Source organism: Leopardus geoffroyi, chromosome B2 (genome assembly GCF_018350155.1).
Source record: "Leopardus geoffroyi isolate Oge1 chromosome B2, O.geoffroyi_Oge1_pat1.0, whole genome shotgun sequence".
Taxonomy (NCBI): domain Eukaryota; kingdom Metazoa; phylum Chordata; class Mammalia; order Carnivora; family Felidae; genus Leopardus; species Leopardus geoffroyi.
The window spans coordinates 115672710-115690811 of record NC_059332.1 but is presented as its reverse complement, the minus strand read 5'-3'; the positions used below and the strand labels follow the sequence as shown (position 1 = coordinate 115690811).

Here is an 18102-nt window from a genome sequence, read left to right as displayed (position 1 = left end):
CAAGTCTATACTATGTCTTCTGCTATGCTTACCACAAGTGTAGCTGCCCTCTCTTACAACACAACATTATCACACTATGTATCTGTTTGTTTTCTACATCACACTCATTTTAAAATAACGAATTCATTGACTTATTGTTACTGTGCCTCCCTTGCCATATTATCTGAAAAAGCAGTGTATAGAACAGCCTAATAATTACTAGTCATTCAGTAAACATTTGTCATATGAATTTTGGAAGAAAATTACTGACAATGACTTTAGTTTGCATAGAGATCTAGGCCAGCTAGTCCTATTCCTTATGTTAGGGGTGTTTGTAACTCAGGGGTTCATAAAGTGAAAACTATACTTTTATACTGTTAGGGCTTAAAAGCAGATCTTGGGCTACAGCTGAAAACCCTTGCTTCATTTAAACCTACATCAGAAGGTAAAAACTGAGGTTTGGTTTGGTTTGGTTTTGCATTATGTATTATTCCAGTTATGTGTTGCCATTATAATAGAAAATCTAGTTTGAAATTGTCTTTTTAAGTCCCTACTATCTACATCTTCTCCAGTCCACCCTTCCTGAGGGAGAAGAGGAACCATTGTGTGGTGGCAGTTAAGCATTTTCCTTCAGGGCACCTGGCTGGCTTCAGGTTGTGAGTTTGGCCCCACATTGGGTATAGAGATTACTTAAAAATAAAATTAAAAAAAAAGTTTTCCTTCATATAATTTACTTTAACTCTTAAAACACACACACACACACATGCACTTTTAAAACAATATTTGGGCAGTTGTTACCACTTTGCTAAGATTAACACTTTCCTTTAAAGTCTTTTGGCTTCCCTGAGAAGTGGTATTCAAGAGATTCAAAGAAGTCCCACCTGATCACAATGTACTAATTAGAACATCTTCATGACATAGGAGTCCCTGTGGAGAGACCACATGGACAAAGTTAGAGCTGTGGAGTCCTTCATAAAGTCCAGTATCAAATATCAGCTACATCATTGTTAAAGGAACGGAGGGAGCCCAAATTCATCTTTGATCATTTCTATAAGTTCAAACGTTTCGGTAATGTTTCCCAAAGTTTCTTTGAAGCAAATATCTTAGCTGTCCAAAAAGTTAAATTGTAGTGTACCTTTGACATTTGAGTTTAATGCATGATGCATTGCTTTATCACATGCTACTCCCAAAGGCTAGCGATATGTAGTGACTTGTGATTTGGCCTCAGTGTAAATTTCAATTCCTTACCTTCTGTGGTGGGTGTGTAGAAATAAGTCAGCACTTGGCATCAGCTTCTACTTTCAGCTTTGCTGTTCCTTCCTCTTTATCTCATCTGCAGGAACTCGGCTTTGGTTGAAAAGCAAAGCAAAACCAAAAACACTGCTTTGCCATATTTCATGAATGAAATAAGGAGTTAGAACAGTTTTCATTAATTTGAAGATTTGTAGAGGTCTTAGGACCTCAAGAATGTCAAAGATCAACTGTACTCAGTAGCTAATCAGAGCTATCCATCTTTAAATATTTTCCTTTTATTTCCCTTGGTTACTGTGCCTGTACAAGTTTATCTCCTGGGGAGACATGTTTTTAATAAAAAAAAATTGTGGTAAAAAGGGTCATATCCCATCTGTGAAAGTATTTGCTCTTTAAAAGTACAGTTTCCAAATCACTCATGTTCTGGTTTTCCGTAAGTATTTGTTATGTACTCCTAAGTAAATTATTCATTGAGCTTTGAAAGACATTAACATACCCATGTAGTGCATTCTTTTGGATTTTTAGCTAATTAGGTTGCACATTCATCTCTCCTAGAACCACCAAGACCCATTGCTCCACCCCAGCTGCTCGGTGTTGGGCCTACATACTTGCTGATTCAGCTGAATGCCAACTCCATCATTGGGGATGGTCCCATTATCCTGAAAGAGGTGGAGTACCGAATGACGTCAGGATCCTGGACAGAGACGCATGCCGTCAATGCTCCAACTTACAAATTATGGCATTTGGATCCAGATACTGAATATGAGATCCGTGTTCTGCTTACAAGACCTGGTGAAGGTGGAACAGGGCTCCCAGGACCTCCTCTAATCACGAGAACCAAATGTGCAGGTAAGACTGAATAGCAGGCCAGTCTGCCCAGTGAAGGAATCTAGCATTAGACATATACTATATGTACAATATTAAACATTCTAATTATTTGCTGCATGATGTAGTCACACTGTTCTAAAAGTTCAATGAATTTGGTAAAGAGTAGCTTTATATCATAATTGGACTGATTTAGAGCCACGTGTTTCTCTACTATTATTCAGTATTATTGTGAATTCATAATCTTTTTTATGTGGCAATTTTGCTCAGCTTGCTTGTATTCAGTCTGACATTTCTGATAGATGCAGGTACAGGCACTGTTACTACTGAGAGACAGATTTTGCAATTCAAATAAATGCTGAATGCCTCTTGGCTATGTAGAAATCGTCTCCCTTGATAATTTTGCTATGGTCATTGCAGAGGCCATTTCTGATAATATAGATTAAAAAGTTACTTTGAACCAGGTCTCGGTGAGATCAATTCTTCTATTCAGCGTGACACACAGTTGTAGAATATACAGAGGCTTGTAATTGCCCTCCCCGTGTCTGAAACAAAGTGGTGGAAATAATAGCATATGGACAAAACACAAAAATGAAAAGTGAAGTAAAAAGCAATATATAAATATACATTCTAATTGTACCATGTTGTTATGATGGGAGAAATTGTTAGCTGTTTATTAAAAGCCACTGAAAAGTTTAAGTTATTAGAGTGCGTTTTTAGTGTACTGTTTATTATTGCAAGTACTTTAATTTTTAGTTTAGTTGAAAGAGACATTTTTTATCCATCAAACATCATGTTGAAACACCTGCAGAGTTAGCACATGGATCTATGCATCTTGAACATTTAATGATTTAGGTTTTGAAAATTGAAAACTAATACTGTAGTGATCTATGAAAATGTAAATGCCTATAAATGTCTTTTGTTTTCTTGAACATCTGTTTGGCATTTATAGTATTTTTAATTTTAGAATATTTTGGGGCAACTCACCAAGAGAACTGATCTAAAAAGCAAAAGCCAAACCCATGAAATCACCTGATACACTGCCATCTTTAAATATTTTAAAATCCAGCTCAATTTTTATATATTAATGTTTACATATACATTTTTATATATTAATATTGAAAGATGCTCACTAACAGGGTGTTTAACTGCTCAATTCTTAGTCTGAGATTTAGACAACAGAGTTTACTCATTTGCAGTTTTGTATTGCACATCGATTCTGTGGTTGAAAAACCACTTGACCCAGAAGACATTGGTTAAGTCTCTATGGCTCAGCCTGAATCACACAATTTGCTTTTTAGATTTTCTGTACAGCTCAGTCTTTTCATTCTAGGCATGTGGCAAATTATTCTCATTATAGTAGGTGGCCTTTCTGAGGGAGAGGCAAGTGGACACTACAACCTCAGGTAGTTAGGGAAGTAATTTGAAGAGGAGACATTGCGGACACTAAGGAAGTAGCTCACTCTGTCTTCCAAAATGAAATAACCCATGCTAACATAAAAAGATGGACAATGGAGTTCATTTTACTAAGGATATTGCTTCCATATGTTTTCTAGTAAAATTACCTTTCTTTCTATATTTAATCTTTATAAGGTACATACAAATTAAAATAATGAATGGCAATTTACTATTCTAGTGGTCTTATTTTTGACTTTTTGCTCCCCCAAGTTTTTATTTCAATTTCAGCTAATTAGCATACAGCGTAATATTAGTTTCAAGTGTAGAAGTTGGTGATTCATCACGACAAGTGCTCTCCTTAATCCCCATCACCCTTTTAGCCCATCCCTGCATTTACCTCCCCTCTAGTAACCATCAGTTTGTTGTCTAGAGTTAAGTCTGTTTCTTGGTTTGCTTCTCTTCCCCGCCACCCCCCCAACCATGTTCATTTGTTTTGTTTCCTAAATTCCACATATGAATGAAATCCTATGGTATTTGTCTTTCTCTGATTGACCTATTTCGCTTAGCATAATACTCTGTAGCTCCATCCACGTTGTTATAGATGGCAAGATTTCATTCTTTTTAATGGCTGAGTAATATTCCATTATATATACATAATGGATAGATATCTATCTATATCTATATCTAATCTATATATCAATATCTCTCTATCTCTATCTATACATCTCGTATCTTTTTTATCCATTCATAGGTCGATAGACATTTGGTATCTTTCCATAATTTGGCTACTGTTCATAACTTCTTTCTGACTTCTGTGCTCAACCTTCTTTCTTTTAAATATCTCATCTGTTTTAATTTTTAAAAGTTTTCATCAAAGTAGACCATTAAAATTTAGCAGTACCATACAATATATTGTTAATATAACATGATTTTTGTTTAACCAGGAATTATTTGAAATCAGTCATTGATGTGTGAGCCAATGGAGACTGCAAGTATATGAGATTGTTTTAAAGCTAATTATGCTATATTAAGTAGATGAAAACAGCATGTTAATGTGTTTGATTTATCCTTATTGAATGCTTATGTTGAGAGTGAATATTGACTACTATAAGTAAAAATATGACTATAAAGTGCTTTGAGGTATTTTATTTGGAGAATAACCTTATCTGTGTGGGAGGGGATAGAGTAAAAATAACTTACACTCATAGCTGCTTTCAAATTTATAAATGCCTTGACATTTTGGAATTATATTGCTCTTTTTTCCAAATTCTTTATTTGAAAAACATTTAATTTGTGGGCTCTCTGGCATAAAATGGTGTCAGACTCACTGACACTTACAGTTTTTCCTCCAACTGTAGAAAGTTTATTTGTTTTTAAAACTATCTTTCACATGTTTTGAGTCCTTGTCACATGTATTTATTCATTTATTAATGTCCTCAGAAGATGTGTTTGGTGCAGATTTTTATGGTTAAAAAAGCACTTAGTTTTCAAGTACATTTGGATTTGAGAGAAACTGTGGTTACTGTTTTATCAGGAATGGCTACTAATCTTGCTCTTTTATTAGAAAAGGGGGGAAATATGCACTGTGTTAATTTTTAAACAATGCCTGAAAAGCAGAAGTTGGATATAATTGATAAATGTTGTGTATCTAAATACGGGGTCAGTATTCATTGAATGTATGATGTCTGTCTACATCTCTTCTTCAAGATCCAAACTCCTTTCTCCAAGTTTAAGATCTCTGAGCCTTAACCAGCACCTCCACTGGCCTCAGCCTGGTATCCTGTAACACAAAATAGAACACAGCTTATGCTAACTGTGATATTAGCTGGTATTTAGTAATGATTTCAGAAGCCTACACTTTTTCATAATCCGGGGATATAATTCCTTGGAAACTCCAAAAATAACCTTTGGAAACGTTCCCATTTCATTCTGTTAATTTGTGTAAGCTCTGAATACTGATTCTACTTCCCATTTTAGTAAAGACTGGGAGAGTGCCACACTGTAGTTGCAGCGTTAATATCATATGGTTGAATCAATGCTAATTACTATGATATAGCTATTTTGATACACCTTGCATATTGGCAACCAGGAAGCCTTAAAAATAAGTATAAAAACTTCTCCGCTCTTTATTTGTGTCTGATATAAATTTCATATGAAATTCTTACAAATAACAAAGGAATGATGATTATTTCTGCCTCTTAGAAATTCTTAGTTTGGGGCGCCTGGGTGGCGCAGTCGGTTAAGCGTCCGACTTCAGCCAGGTCACGATCTCGCGGTCCGTGAGTTCGAGCCCCGCGTCGGGCTCTGGGCTGATGGCTCAGAGCCTGGAGCCTGTTTCCGATTCTGTGTCTCCCTCTCTCTCTGCCCCTCCCCCGTTCATGCTCTGTCTCTCTCTGTCCCAAAAATAAATAAAAACTTTGAAAAAAAAAAATTTAAAAAAAAAAAAAAAAAAAAAAAAAGAAATTCTTAGTTTGTTTTGGTGTATCATAGAGGAACAATTTTTGACCACTAAGTACCCAAAGAGTAAATTGGTTACTATTTACTATGTTAAATATACCATTTTAATATATTTAAGCCATTGAAATTTTATTTCTGGCAGTAGTAAATTTTATTTTCTTGGCAGAAATCTGTCAATAAATAATTTTACAAGTTAATCAGGTGGTTTTATTTGTGTGTATTAATGAGTAAATTTTATATTTTAAAATGCAAATTTAGATTTTCATAGTTAAATATTGGTTATTATTGCTTTATAATCAGCATACAGAGTGACTGTATCATGATACTTTATTTTCAGACTTGTGAGTTAGATACATTATTTTCCCAAGTTTTTAGCTGGTGAATCTAAGACTCAGGAAAAAGAAAACAAAACAATGACTGGTCCAGTGTCAGACAGCTGGGCACCTCGGACTCAAAACACATTTTCTGGTGCTTGAAAAGCCTGAATTCCTTTCCCTTTCTCTTAGTATGGGTGATTTCTTTCCCCTTTCAGAGGATTATGGCATGAAAGTCTAACAGGTAAAATCTGAAAGGGATGTAGATTTTTAAAAATAGTATATGCATGGCTAATTTACTCCCTGAGAAGCATGGCTTAATGTTTGCAACTTCACTTTTATTGAAAGCACACTTGATGAGTGTGCTTAACACTGAAATTTATGTTGCGTTTTAAATGTTTTAAGCAGTTAAAGAAGTGTAAAACGATGTTTTAATTTTTCCTTTTCTGAATATGTCCTGCCTAGTTGCCAAAGCTGTTTTTTGTTTTCTTCCTAAAGTGCATTTAAATCATTTGGTAAGTGCAGTTACCTGCTTCAGGGTCTCTCATGTTAGGAGAGGTGATAATTACAGCCTCTGGTGACTATAGCCACCCACGCCTGCCTTATGCTTCTCTGTGCACCTGAGGGGTATGATTATTTCACTGTTAGCTTACATCCTGACCCATGTTGTTGTTCACATAATGCTTCTTCAGGCATTTTATGAATTTAAAAAAAAAAAGGTATAAATGTGAACTTGTTTTAAATGGGAAGTAATTCAAAACTCCATTGAACAATCAAAGAAATTATGCTTGTTTTTTCTGTGTGTCAATTTCCTCTGGGTATACCATCTGGTAGAGAAGCTAAGAAAATACAGTTTCTTTTTCTCTTATTAAATGGAAATAAAATACACCATCATCAGAAATTGTCTTCATCGCATGCCTTGGCAATTGCATGTTAAAATTGCTCTTTTAAATTGCCTTCTGCTTCTGGGTAACCCATTGTAGCACTGTTTTATGATTAACTGACATTTTAGCAGTATCTCCCTTATAGGGAAGGTCAAGAGTTCAGAGTGTCCAGAGTGTAATAAATTTACGCAGTTGGGAAAACTACTCTTTATTCTTACATTCTAGTTCAATGCTCTTGACAATTTTTAGTGAAACGTGTAGATCTATGAAGCATTGACAAAGAGAGTGTGTTATTTTAAACATAACATTTACTAAAAATGCATTTTTTCTCTCATATATCCAAAATGGGAGACAAAACAATACAAAATGAAACAATGCTCAGGCATATACCAGAAACCACAAGGTGAGGAATTAGATTTTGGCCTTTTGGCTATACCTTCATCAGCAAAATGGAACCATATATTGATTTTTACTGTGGTCTAAGATAGTTATCAATCACAAAGACTAGTTATCATTGAAACTCAGCCTTGAGGTTAAAACAAAATAAACAACTCTGTAAGAATTGGTGTGGTTTGACAGTGTAAGGATACTATTTGATTCAATTTGAAGGCTTGTTTTAAATTTTTTAAAAGTGCATTAATTTCTAAAATATATTTATGCAGCTTTGTTTTTGAGCAAGAATTTTAAAAGGCAAGGGTATTAATATTGAGGTAAAAACACTAAAGATAAAAAGCCAAAGGAAAGGATTAGAGAGCAATTTTTCAATTTTCTGAAAAATCCAGGAGTAAATGTTTTTAAAAAATTGAAGTATAATTGATATATAACATTGTATTAATTTCAGTAGTACAATATAAAGACATTTCTATATATTGTAAAATGGTAACCACAGGAAGTCTAGTTACCACACATCAATGTACAGTTATCATTTTTTTTTCTTATGATGAGAACTTTCAAGATTTACTCTCTTAAGCAACTTTCGAATATGTAGTACAATATTATGTACTGTAGTCACGAAGGTAAACATTACATCCTCATGATTTATTTATATCATACCTATATAAGTTTGTACCTCTTGGTCTCCTTCACCCATACCCACCCTACTACCTACCTCCCCTCCGGCAACCATCAGTCTGTTCTCTATATTTAAGAGTTTTGCTTTGTTTTGTTTTGTTCATTTGACTTACTTTTTAGATTCCACATATAAGTGAAATCATATGGTATTTGTTTTTGCCTGTTTGACATATTTCACTTAGCATAATACCCTCAAGTTCTGTCCTTGTTGTTGTGAATGGCAAAATTTCATTCTTTTTATGGCTGAGTGGTATCTGTGTGTGTGTGTGTGTGTGTGTGTGTGTGTGTGTGTGTGTGTGTGTACGTGTGTACACACCACGATTTCTTTATCCATTCATCCATCACTGGACACGGGTTGTTTCCATATCCTGGCTACTGTAACTAATGTTGTGTGAACATAAGGGTTCCTGTATAGTTTTGAACTAGTGGTTTTTCTTTTCTTTGGATAAATACCCAGAAGTGGAATTGCTGGATCATATGATAGTTCGATGTTTAACATTTTGATGAACTTTCATACGGTTTCCTGCAGTGACTGCATCAATTTACATTCCCTTCAAGGGCATACAAGTGCTCCCTTTTCTCCACATCTTCACCAACACTTGTTATTTCTTGCCTAAAATACTTTTTTTTTTTTAGATTTCTTTCTTTTCAGTGCATAACAACTTGATTTCCTTTTCAGATTTTGTAGAGGATATTTCAGTTGGAAAGACATGTATTTATTCAGACAAACGTTTATTGGCTTCTTTCTTTGATAACAGCACTGGGTTAAGTACTAGGTCTTTACAAGCAGTGTCTTGCACTTAAGTCCCTAGTAGTCTCGAGGAACAGACCTACAAAGAGTAAAATGCAAAGTGATAGGAATTCAGAAACTTTTTTTTTCCAAAGGAGTAACAGCTTAAGAGAAGCTGTTGCCAGGAAAGGAAGGCTTTAAAACTGGATCTCAAGAATTGGCTTTGCATTTTTAAGGCAGAAAAAAATTTAAAAAAATAGAATTAAAGACAGAGGAAACCTATGTTTAGCCAAGTTGTAAACATTGTTGATGTTTCTTGGGTTCTGAAAATAAGATAGAGCATTGGCTAACTCTGGACTGTGCTAGAACCCTGGCTGCCGGTGGCATGTGGCCAGGTCTGAGATGATCCAGACTGCTATCCTGTTGTTTTTAAGAAGAAGACTGACATTCTTAGATTTGGTTTCAGAAGGATTATTCCATTTCTGTAGAAAATAAGTTAGAGCTAAGGAAAGACTGGAGGCAGAGAGACCACGAAAACATGCTTATAATAATAAAAAAAATAACCTTGGCTATAATTTTCTGTACATCATGTCTCTCTCATCTTAGATCAGAAAGAGGAAATCTATAAATTTGTGGATAATATTGTCATTCTTGATAATCAAGGAAGTTCCTTTTATTAAAGGGATTTTAATGACATTTTATAGGTGATGTAACTTCATTATTAGATTCACTTTTCTTTTTCAAATAAGTGGGTTGTGCAATGTTATTAAGATGCGTGCAAATTCCATGGCATAACACATTATTTTAGAGGACAAAATTATAAAAGATTACAAAAAAGTTCAAGAGCTACAGTGTATTTGATGGAGTATTGATTCATTTCATAAATCTCATTAGGGTCAAATTTGTATACATTGCCACACTTAAGACTGCAGAAGATACAACATTAATAAGACAGGATTCCTACTCCTAAGGAACTGAAAATCTAGTGTTAGACCCATAGTAATGACAAGAATGTAGTAAGTGATATAATAGAAATATAAAGTACTTTGGAAATCCAGGGTCAAGAGGGATAACTTCTGACCAAAAAATATTTTTTTTCCAAGCAATATGTTTGAAAACAATATCAACTTATCTTTTCTAAACTGAGCCGGATTAATACTTGTGATGAATGAACCTGTAACTGTACTTATCCCTAATTCTGTAACTGTGGAATGACATATAAAACAAGGTGCAGCCAATAGCCATCATATGGCTGATTGGTCTTCTCTTTCCCCTCTACCAACACATAGGGAAACTATATGCACAGATGGAAGTATTAAATGGGAAATAGAAGTCACACCCTGATTAAATCATCAAAGTAATTTGTTTGGTTCTTTTGAATTATCTGGGACCCATGGATTAATGAAATGTAACTATAAATTTCTATGAAGCATATATACTACAAATTTCCAAGAGAGAAGGAGGGAGAGAAAGAGAGATTTATAATGTAATCAACTTCTGTTAACTCTTCCAATGGTCTATAATGCTGGGAACTCCCAACATAAGGGTCATAGAACTTGAACAGCTATGAAATCATCTTTTCTACTACCTCTCTTATTTTTTACCTCAGGCACTGGATGTACAGTTAACCGTACGTACATGTCCTTATAGGGCACGTCATTCGTAGCTGTATAATTAACCAAATAGAGCTGCATTGCTTTCAGCTTAAAATTGTCTTCTTTTGACTTGCTTTGTTGCTAGAAAGCATTTGGTAACCAGTGAAAATGACACTTTTTATTTATCCATAGTACTTTACCACATGCTGAGTCTGTTAACTGTATCATTAAGTACTCTTTTTATTGGCTTCATTTGTTTTTATTGAATTTTGCATAGTACAATAAAGCTGACAGGTGGAAATGATTTAAATAACAGCGTCAATCCCATTAAATGTCCTGGATTTCCTCTCCAGCCCCAGGTCTTTTATTTGATATCGGGAAGTAGAAATAAAAATAAAATGATATATTAATAATGTCTTAAATGATAATAACACAAGAGGGTCTGGAGAGGAATATGACCTAGGTAGAATTAAAAAAAAAAAAACAACTATGGATCCAGATAAACACTAAGGGATCTGTTAATTATGAAGATGGGTACCAGAACTCAGCCTGTAGAGCCTCAGATCTCTCTTGGATGGTTCGACTGGTGCATTGACTTGTCCTTGATATTCTTCATTTTTACACAGAGAATCTCCCTCCACCTTCATTTAGCACTTCCTGTTTACTTCCTTATTTGAATAATCATTTATTTTCTTTGCTTTGGAATAAGGAAGAAAACTCTTAAATCAGGCTCTGGCCCCCCAAAAAAATGCAGTCACATTTTCTAGGGCAGCGTTGGGGAGTAGTATGGGCTTCGTGATTATTTTGGAACTCACTTATCCAGACTCACCCTAGTTATAATTAGTGTTTTTGGAGAGTGTTGGTCACTCTGTACAATTTCTTGTATAAAAAAGTGACTTTATAAAGATGTACCTCGTTATTTTCATCACTTAACTTGACTCTTAACTAAATCTGAAGATGGGGTCATCATCTTAGGATCTCATTTCCTGGTCTTCACGGTCTTCCTACCAGATGTGGCCTTATTATAGCGAACAATTGCTGTAGTGATGCTCCTCCATGCTCTTTCCTCTCCAGCAGCCTGTATATAAACAGCAGAGGGGAAAAATCGTATTCAAAGGAAAGAGATAATGAGTGAATTCTAATCTCAAGTGTTGTAAGTTACATTATACTTTGGGAACCCAGTAAAAAATGAACTTCAAAGGGCCAAAATTCATGCCTTTCATGTCACCCTAAGCAAGATCTGTGCAAATTCAGCTGTCACTCCATATGATATGGCCTAGAAATCATTGAGTGATGTCCCTTTTAATTGTCTTAGCCAAATCATATGGGTAAAGTTTGAGTTTAAATGACTCATCTGTCATTCCTTGACTTTGTTACTATTTCCCACCACTACATTGTCCTTCACAATAAAGAATAATAATCATTCATAAAAACGTTTATTTTTACCTGTTACTTTACTTCTAAGTAGGTACTGTATTCTGTCATGTTATATCCAACCCTCAAAATTTGCATACATCATATATTAATGTATATTTTATTATCAAAACAATATATATAGTAGTTTCCCCTTTTAACAGTAATTAATTTTTTACCAATTATTAGGTATTTCTTTAAGTCAAGAGCATCTGAAATACTTGCTCAAGACTCAGGGTAACATCTATTGGAAATCATAATATACAGATTTTCTAGAAGTTTTTCTTCTCTATGATAGAGCTCACAGGTGAATAAAGGAATAGGTATCTGGTATTGAAATATAAATGGCAGTAGTCTTTGAAAAGTTTTAATTAGGTACTTTATTAAATTTAACTCCTTTTTCCCATTCAGTAAATTATAAGAATATAGGAAATTTAAGAAAATGTTTTAAAGTTTTGGGGCGCCTGGGTGGCGCAGTCGGTTAAGCGTCCGACTTCAGCCAGGTCACGATCTCGCGGTCCGTGAGTTCGAGCCCCGCGTCGGGCTCTGGGCGATGGCTCAGAGCCTGGAGCCTGTTTCCGATTCTGTGTCTCCCTCTCTCTCTGCCCCTCCCCCGTTCATGCTCTCTCTCTGTCCCAAAAATAAAGTTTCAATTTCCCCAATACTAAACAATATTACCTTAAGCTGTCATTCATCTTACCATCTTTATATATTGGTATTTTATATTTTATTTTTTATTATTATTTTAAGTAGGATCCATGCCCACCATGGAGCCCAACGTGGGTCTTGAACTCACAACCCTGTGATCAATACCCTGAGATCAAGACCTGAGCTTAACCGACTGAACCACCCAGGCGCCCCTATATGATGGCATTTTAAAGCACAATGCTTTGGGGAAAAGGCTAATGTAGCTGAAAAAAGAAGCTGGTATATTGATGCATTTTTGTGAATTTGGACAAGTATATTGGAACTTGCTCTGTAATTTAAGAACTGCAAAATGAAGATGACAGTAACTATTCTCTCGCCAGGTATGCCATCATGAAGCACAATAGTGCTGTAGAGTATGAAGCTTTGTCCTTTTTAAACCAAGGCAATCTGTCTAAATCAGATTATTAACATAGACTCTCTGATGGGTTGGGCCAGTGGTTTTGTTTTTCTTGATGATTTAGTGAATGAGCTTTGAACCCCTACCAGGCACTATGGGAGAGCTAGACATAAGGTAGTGAAGAGAAGACAACCTTTGCCATTTGTCTTGTTTTTAGAAGCAAAATTACCAGGTAATTTGCTGAACATGTAGATCTCCTTCTAACAAGTGACAGGATGTGGAAACCGACTCTTTCTATTCAGGTTCACTTCAGTGGGGTCCTTTGTTTTCCCCCTATGTTTCCACCTCACATTAAATCCATCAGAATACAGAGTTCTGCTTGTTGCTGGAAACAACTGTGAGCAAAGGATTTCTCGGAATCCTCCTTGCAGCTGGATCAGATAATCCTTTAACTTCTGTCCCCTCTTCACTACTGGCTTACTCTCCACCGAGGGAAAAACTCATTTTTAATAAAGGCTAAGTTCTGTCAGTGAACCGGTTACTTTTGGAAAAGGTCGGCTCATTGAATCAAATTAACATTTGATTTTCCAGCTTACTTGAACTAATTTAGGTTTTCTTTTAAAATTTTGCGATCAATTTTAGCAATTTGGACACTACGTTAAAAATTACATTTCTGAGGAATACTGAAAAGCAGAATCATTGTTCCATATTCCCCATTTTCTTCTCTGCTGAATTCTGCAGCGTGTGTGTGTGTGTGTGTGTGTGTGTGTGTGTGTGTGTGTGATGAATGTGTCTGCTTTCTTTAAAACAACCAGCTCCACCCTACTTAGAGGGAAAAAATGTGTCAGGGGTGCACTAACTATCCCTAAGCTTATGTTTTTGGAGGTCCCTTGCTGGAAGCCCCAGATTTTGTAAAGACTTCATTAGAATTCATACGCCCAAATTGTTTTTATAAATTATACATAACAAAGCATTATACGAAATTTTGCAAATAGAATTTTTTTCAAAAAACACTTATAATACTACAATATTTATACAACTATTGTCATTTTTGTTAGTGCCGTATTATTTTTCTCTATGCCTGAGTTTTTTCTTTAAGTTGTAAGTCGAAGATATATAGTTTTACATTCTGCTTATTTTACTTGTCATCAGTTAACTCATTTCTTGTCATTCTGTAGGACATTCTATTTTTAATGATTGCTTAATATTCTATTGGATCTATGTACTAGAATATATTTAACCACTCTTATTCCTGAAAATTTTGACTTCAACAACTGGCTATTGTAAATGCTGCAATAAGAATTTTTATACATAGCTTTCTTCTACATGGCTGAAAAAGTTTTGACACATACTTTCCAGTTACTCTGCAAGTATTGTATCAATGCACTTCACTGGCAGCTGCAGGGGCGCACAGGCAGCCATGAAGTTTTAGAGCGAGAAAGAATTTTATAGGAGGTGTCTGGGTGGTTAAGTCGGTTAAGAGGCTCATTGTTGATTTCGGCTCAGGTCATGATCTCACAGTTAATGGGATTGAGCCTTGCATCAGGCTCCACGCTGATCATGGAGCCTGCTTGAGATTCTCTCCCTCTCTCTCTCAGCCTATCTCTCTCTCTCTCTCTCTCTCTCTCTCTCTTTCAAAAAAAAATAATAAAGAAGAAAGTATTAAGAAAGTACTTTAGACTTAATCAAGTCCAATGTCCCATTTAATACCATTCTGTACGTTTGCATACAGTAGTGAAGTGATTTCATCAAGTTCAAAAAGCTGTTTGATGAGAAAACCAAGACTATCATTCACATTGCACTTGTTTGCTTTTATATGATTATCTCCTATATCCCAGGCACTGCCTTAAGTGTTGGATAGTCTAAGACAAAGACTTCACTATGTAACCTTTCAAAGTCTAAGGAATCATGGTCATAATATTTCAGATTGAGAATTTACTAGGCATCAGGCACTAGTACAAACTCATGGCTACAAATCCAGACTGCCTGAGTGAATTTCTGTGTGATGCTGCCTGGAGAGGTTAGAAGATGAGAATGTAGGTACATAATTAAACTGATAAGTAGTATAATAGATGTGCTTTTAGGCTCTCTGGGGGCACAAAAGATCCTTGAAGTATAAGTAGAATTTCATCAGGCAGCAGATTATGAGAATTAGCAGTTACGAGTTAAAGTTTGTGAGTCAGGAAAATGTAGATTGAAAGCTGGCTCTAATAATTACTACTGGGCAAGTAACTTAAATCTCACTAATGTTTCATACTGTCATCCGTAAAATCATGACCAATAATTGAACTTGCCCAATTTGATATTTGTGAGATAATCAGTGATGTGCTAAGGCAGAGGATTGATGGTTACATTTTTAGGAATTTTACCAGACAGTTGTTAAAATGATTATTGAAAATTAAATTATATAAACTTCAAATTATACCAATTATATTTTGAGTGAAAATAATGTATTCTCAAAGCTTCCTAATTATTTTTACATATTGCACCATTATCTATGTTTTTCTAACTATTTATGTCTATTTTATCTCTATGTTGGAGATAAATACGATGATGCACTAATGTTTATTTCCTCCAATTTGGTCTTGGGAAGCTTAAAACTGTAGTCAGAGTATTACAGCATATTTGCAAATGCAACAAATCAGGTGTTTTGGTTTTGTTTTTTTTCCCCTCATCACCTTCTCTAATTTTGGAGAGCCAAAAACATGCCAAAAATGTTAAATAGTTTTGCACACCACTAGAAATAATGCATGGAAAATGCTTATCTAGCACATAAGAATATCACAATAAATATTAACCATTACTACATTACAAGCCATTTCACTGAAAATAGCTCTTCTGTGATATTTTAAAAATTATAATTTGCATAAAATCTGCAGGAATGATGTGGTGAGTACCCATATATCTACCACTATAATTTACCTTTTGCTATATTTACTATACCACATATCAATCCACCTATTTTTTTATTTGTCCATCAATCCATTTTAATTTTTTAAACTAATACATTAAAATATTTTATTGTAGGGAGTGATTTTTAAATTTTTTTTTTTTTCAACGTTTATTTATTTTTGGGACAGAGAGAGACACAGCATGAACGGGGGAGGGGCAGAGAGAGAGGGAGACACAGAATCGGAAACAGGCTCCAGGCTCTGAGCCATCAGCCCAGAGCCCGACGCGGGGCTCGAACTCACGGACTGCGAGATCGTGACCTGGCTGAAGTCGGACGCTTAACCAACTGCGCCACCCAGGCGCCCCTGTAGGGAGTGATTTTTAAAAGAACACTTAATTTTATTTTATTTTTTTATTAACATGTTTAGGATGATTCGGGGTTTTTTTAGAAATATTTCTCTAGTGGTGGTTTAGGAAAAGGACTGAAAGGAGATTTCAGGAAGATTAAAAGGCTGTTACATCAGTGTAAGGAAAAATTGATCAGTGCCTAAACTGAAGCAGTGGAGATAAGATTTCCAATGAGGAGGCACAGTTGAAAGAGATTTGAGACGTTGCAATCAGTCACATTTTGTGATACATTGGAAGTGAATTCTGGCTTGGAAAATAAAGTATAGTAACAGGTCTTAACTTGAAAATGTTAAACCTTCGGGAAAGTTTTAGGAGAAAAGTCACTATGTTTAGTTTTCACAATGAGATATTGGGTAGGCAGTTACATTCATGGGTCTACACATGAGTAGAGAAGGTAGAGAGCAGGATATATAGATGTGGGTGTCCTTACCCTTTCATTGATGGTGTTGGGAGTCATGGGTATACTTTTCTTGAATTAGAAACTCAAGTATATTTTATTCAATCACATTTAACAAATTATACTTTTGGGGGGGTGCGGGATATATTATATACATTCGTATCTTATTGCATGAACTGTCCAGATTACTCAAACTGTTAATGCTTTTACAAAGAACCAGTTTTAAAGTATACAGCATTTTATATTTGCAAATACATTAAGCTTGTGCAGTGTATGCTTTTTAAAGACCAATTAGTTTGTCTAATTGTGACATCCATAGGTGCATTTTAAGTATTCCCCATAACAGGCAGCTCAGTTTATTATTAATTATTATGCCAAGGCAGAATCAAAATGTGGTTTAGTGTTGGTTTTCACCGGCTGATTGTGGGCAAACTTGCAAATAAACAAATGTCTATCTTCCTTCTGACTTCTTGTGGTGCCTCAACTCAAAGATTCATGGTACTCTTCTGCAGAATGTATGCTCTTCAGGTGCCCCTATACCATGACAGGAGAGAGTCATGTGTCCCAGGGATTAACAGCAGTGCTAGCCTGCACATTCTTTGTGATGCTAGTATGGGACAGTGTTGTAGAGATCTTTTACTGGCATTTTCAGTGATAACAACTTATTGTTTTCAGTGTTGTATCAAATTCTACACTTGATTTTAAAAATGAGCTAAAGTAATTAATCTGTTTGCTTAAACCTTTTAAATCAGCAGCCTCTGTAGGACAAAGTTAAATATCAAGACTTTCCAGGGATTTTCACCAGAGTGGGGGAATCAAGCACCTGTTTGAGCGAAGAACAGAAAATAAGTATTTCTACTCTGTCAGATTTTAGTGGAATGTTCTTATAAACTAAAAAGTAGGTCAGCAAGATTGAGTCTGTATTATAAAACAGCAGTACAAATATCATCTTAAGGAAATGAGTCCACAATTGCCTATTATTTAAATAAAAACAGAGAATCTTTAGTGATTCATTCCTTAAATGATTCGTTAGTCTTTGAGTATAATGCTAGTTGTATGGGCTAGTGAAGTTGGATTTCTACTTTTTTAGCTCACCACTTTTTTTTTTTTTTAGTTCACTTTGAGAGAGACAGAGACAGAGACAGAGTGAGGGAGGGAGGGACAGAGAGCAAGGGAGAGAGAGAGAATTTCAAGCGGGCGCTGCACTGCCAGCACAGAGCCCTATGTGGGGCTCGAACTCACGAAAATTGTGAGATCATGACCTGAGCCAAAACCGAGTCAGATGCTTAACTGACTGAGCCACCCAGGTGCCCCAGCTCACCACTTTTTCTTTCAGTTATAATATTTTTATAACTATAATTTTGTAAATAATCAGCAAGCCCTTTTTAAAGACATGTTTAGTCTAATCAGTTATTTAGTTGTGTGCAAGTTTAGCAAAAAGAT

General features: G+C 35.3%; 1 protein-coding gene across 12 annotated transcripts in view; it reads left to right on the top strand.

The window, feature by feature from the left end:
* PTPRK (protein tyrosine phosphatase receptor type K) overlaps window positions 1–18102 on the top strand; it is a 557136-nt gene that overhangs the window by 328402 nt on the left and 210632 nt on the right. For all 12 annotated transcript variants that reach the window (XM_045499524.1, XM_045499525.1, XM_045499522.1 and 9 more), the window contains exon 7: window positions 1786–2079. In XM_045499524.1, the coding sequence (XP_045355480.1) occupies window positions 1786–2079 (294 nt within the window). The remainder of the gene's footprint in view (window positions 1–1785; window positions 2080–18102) is intronic.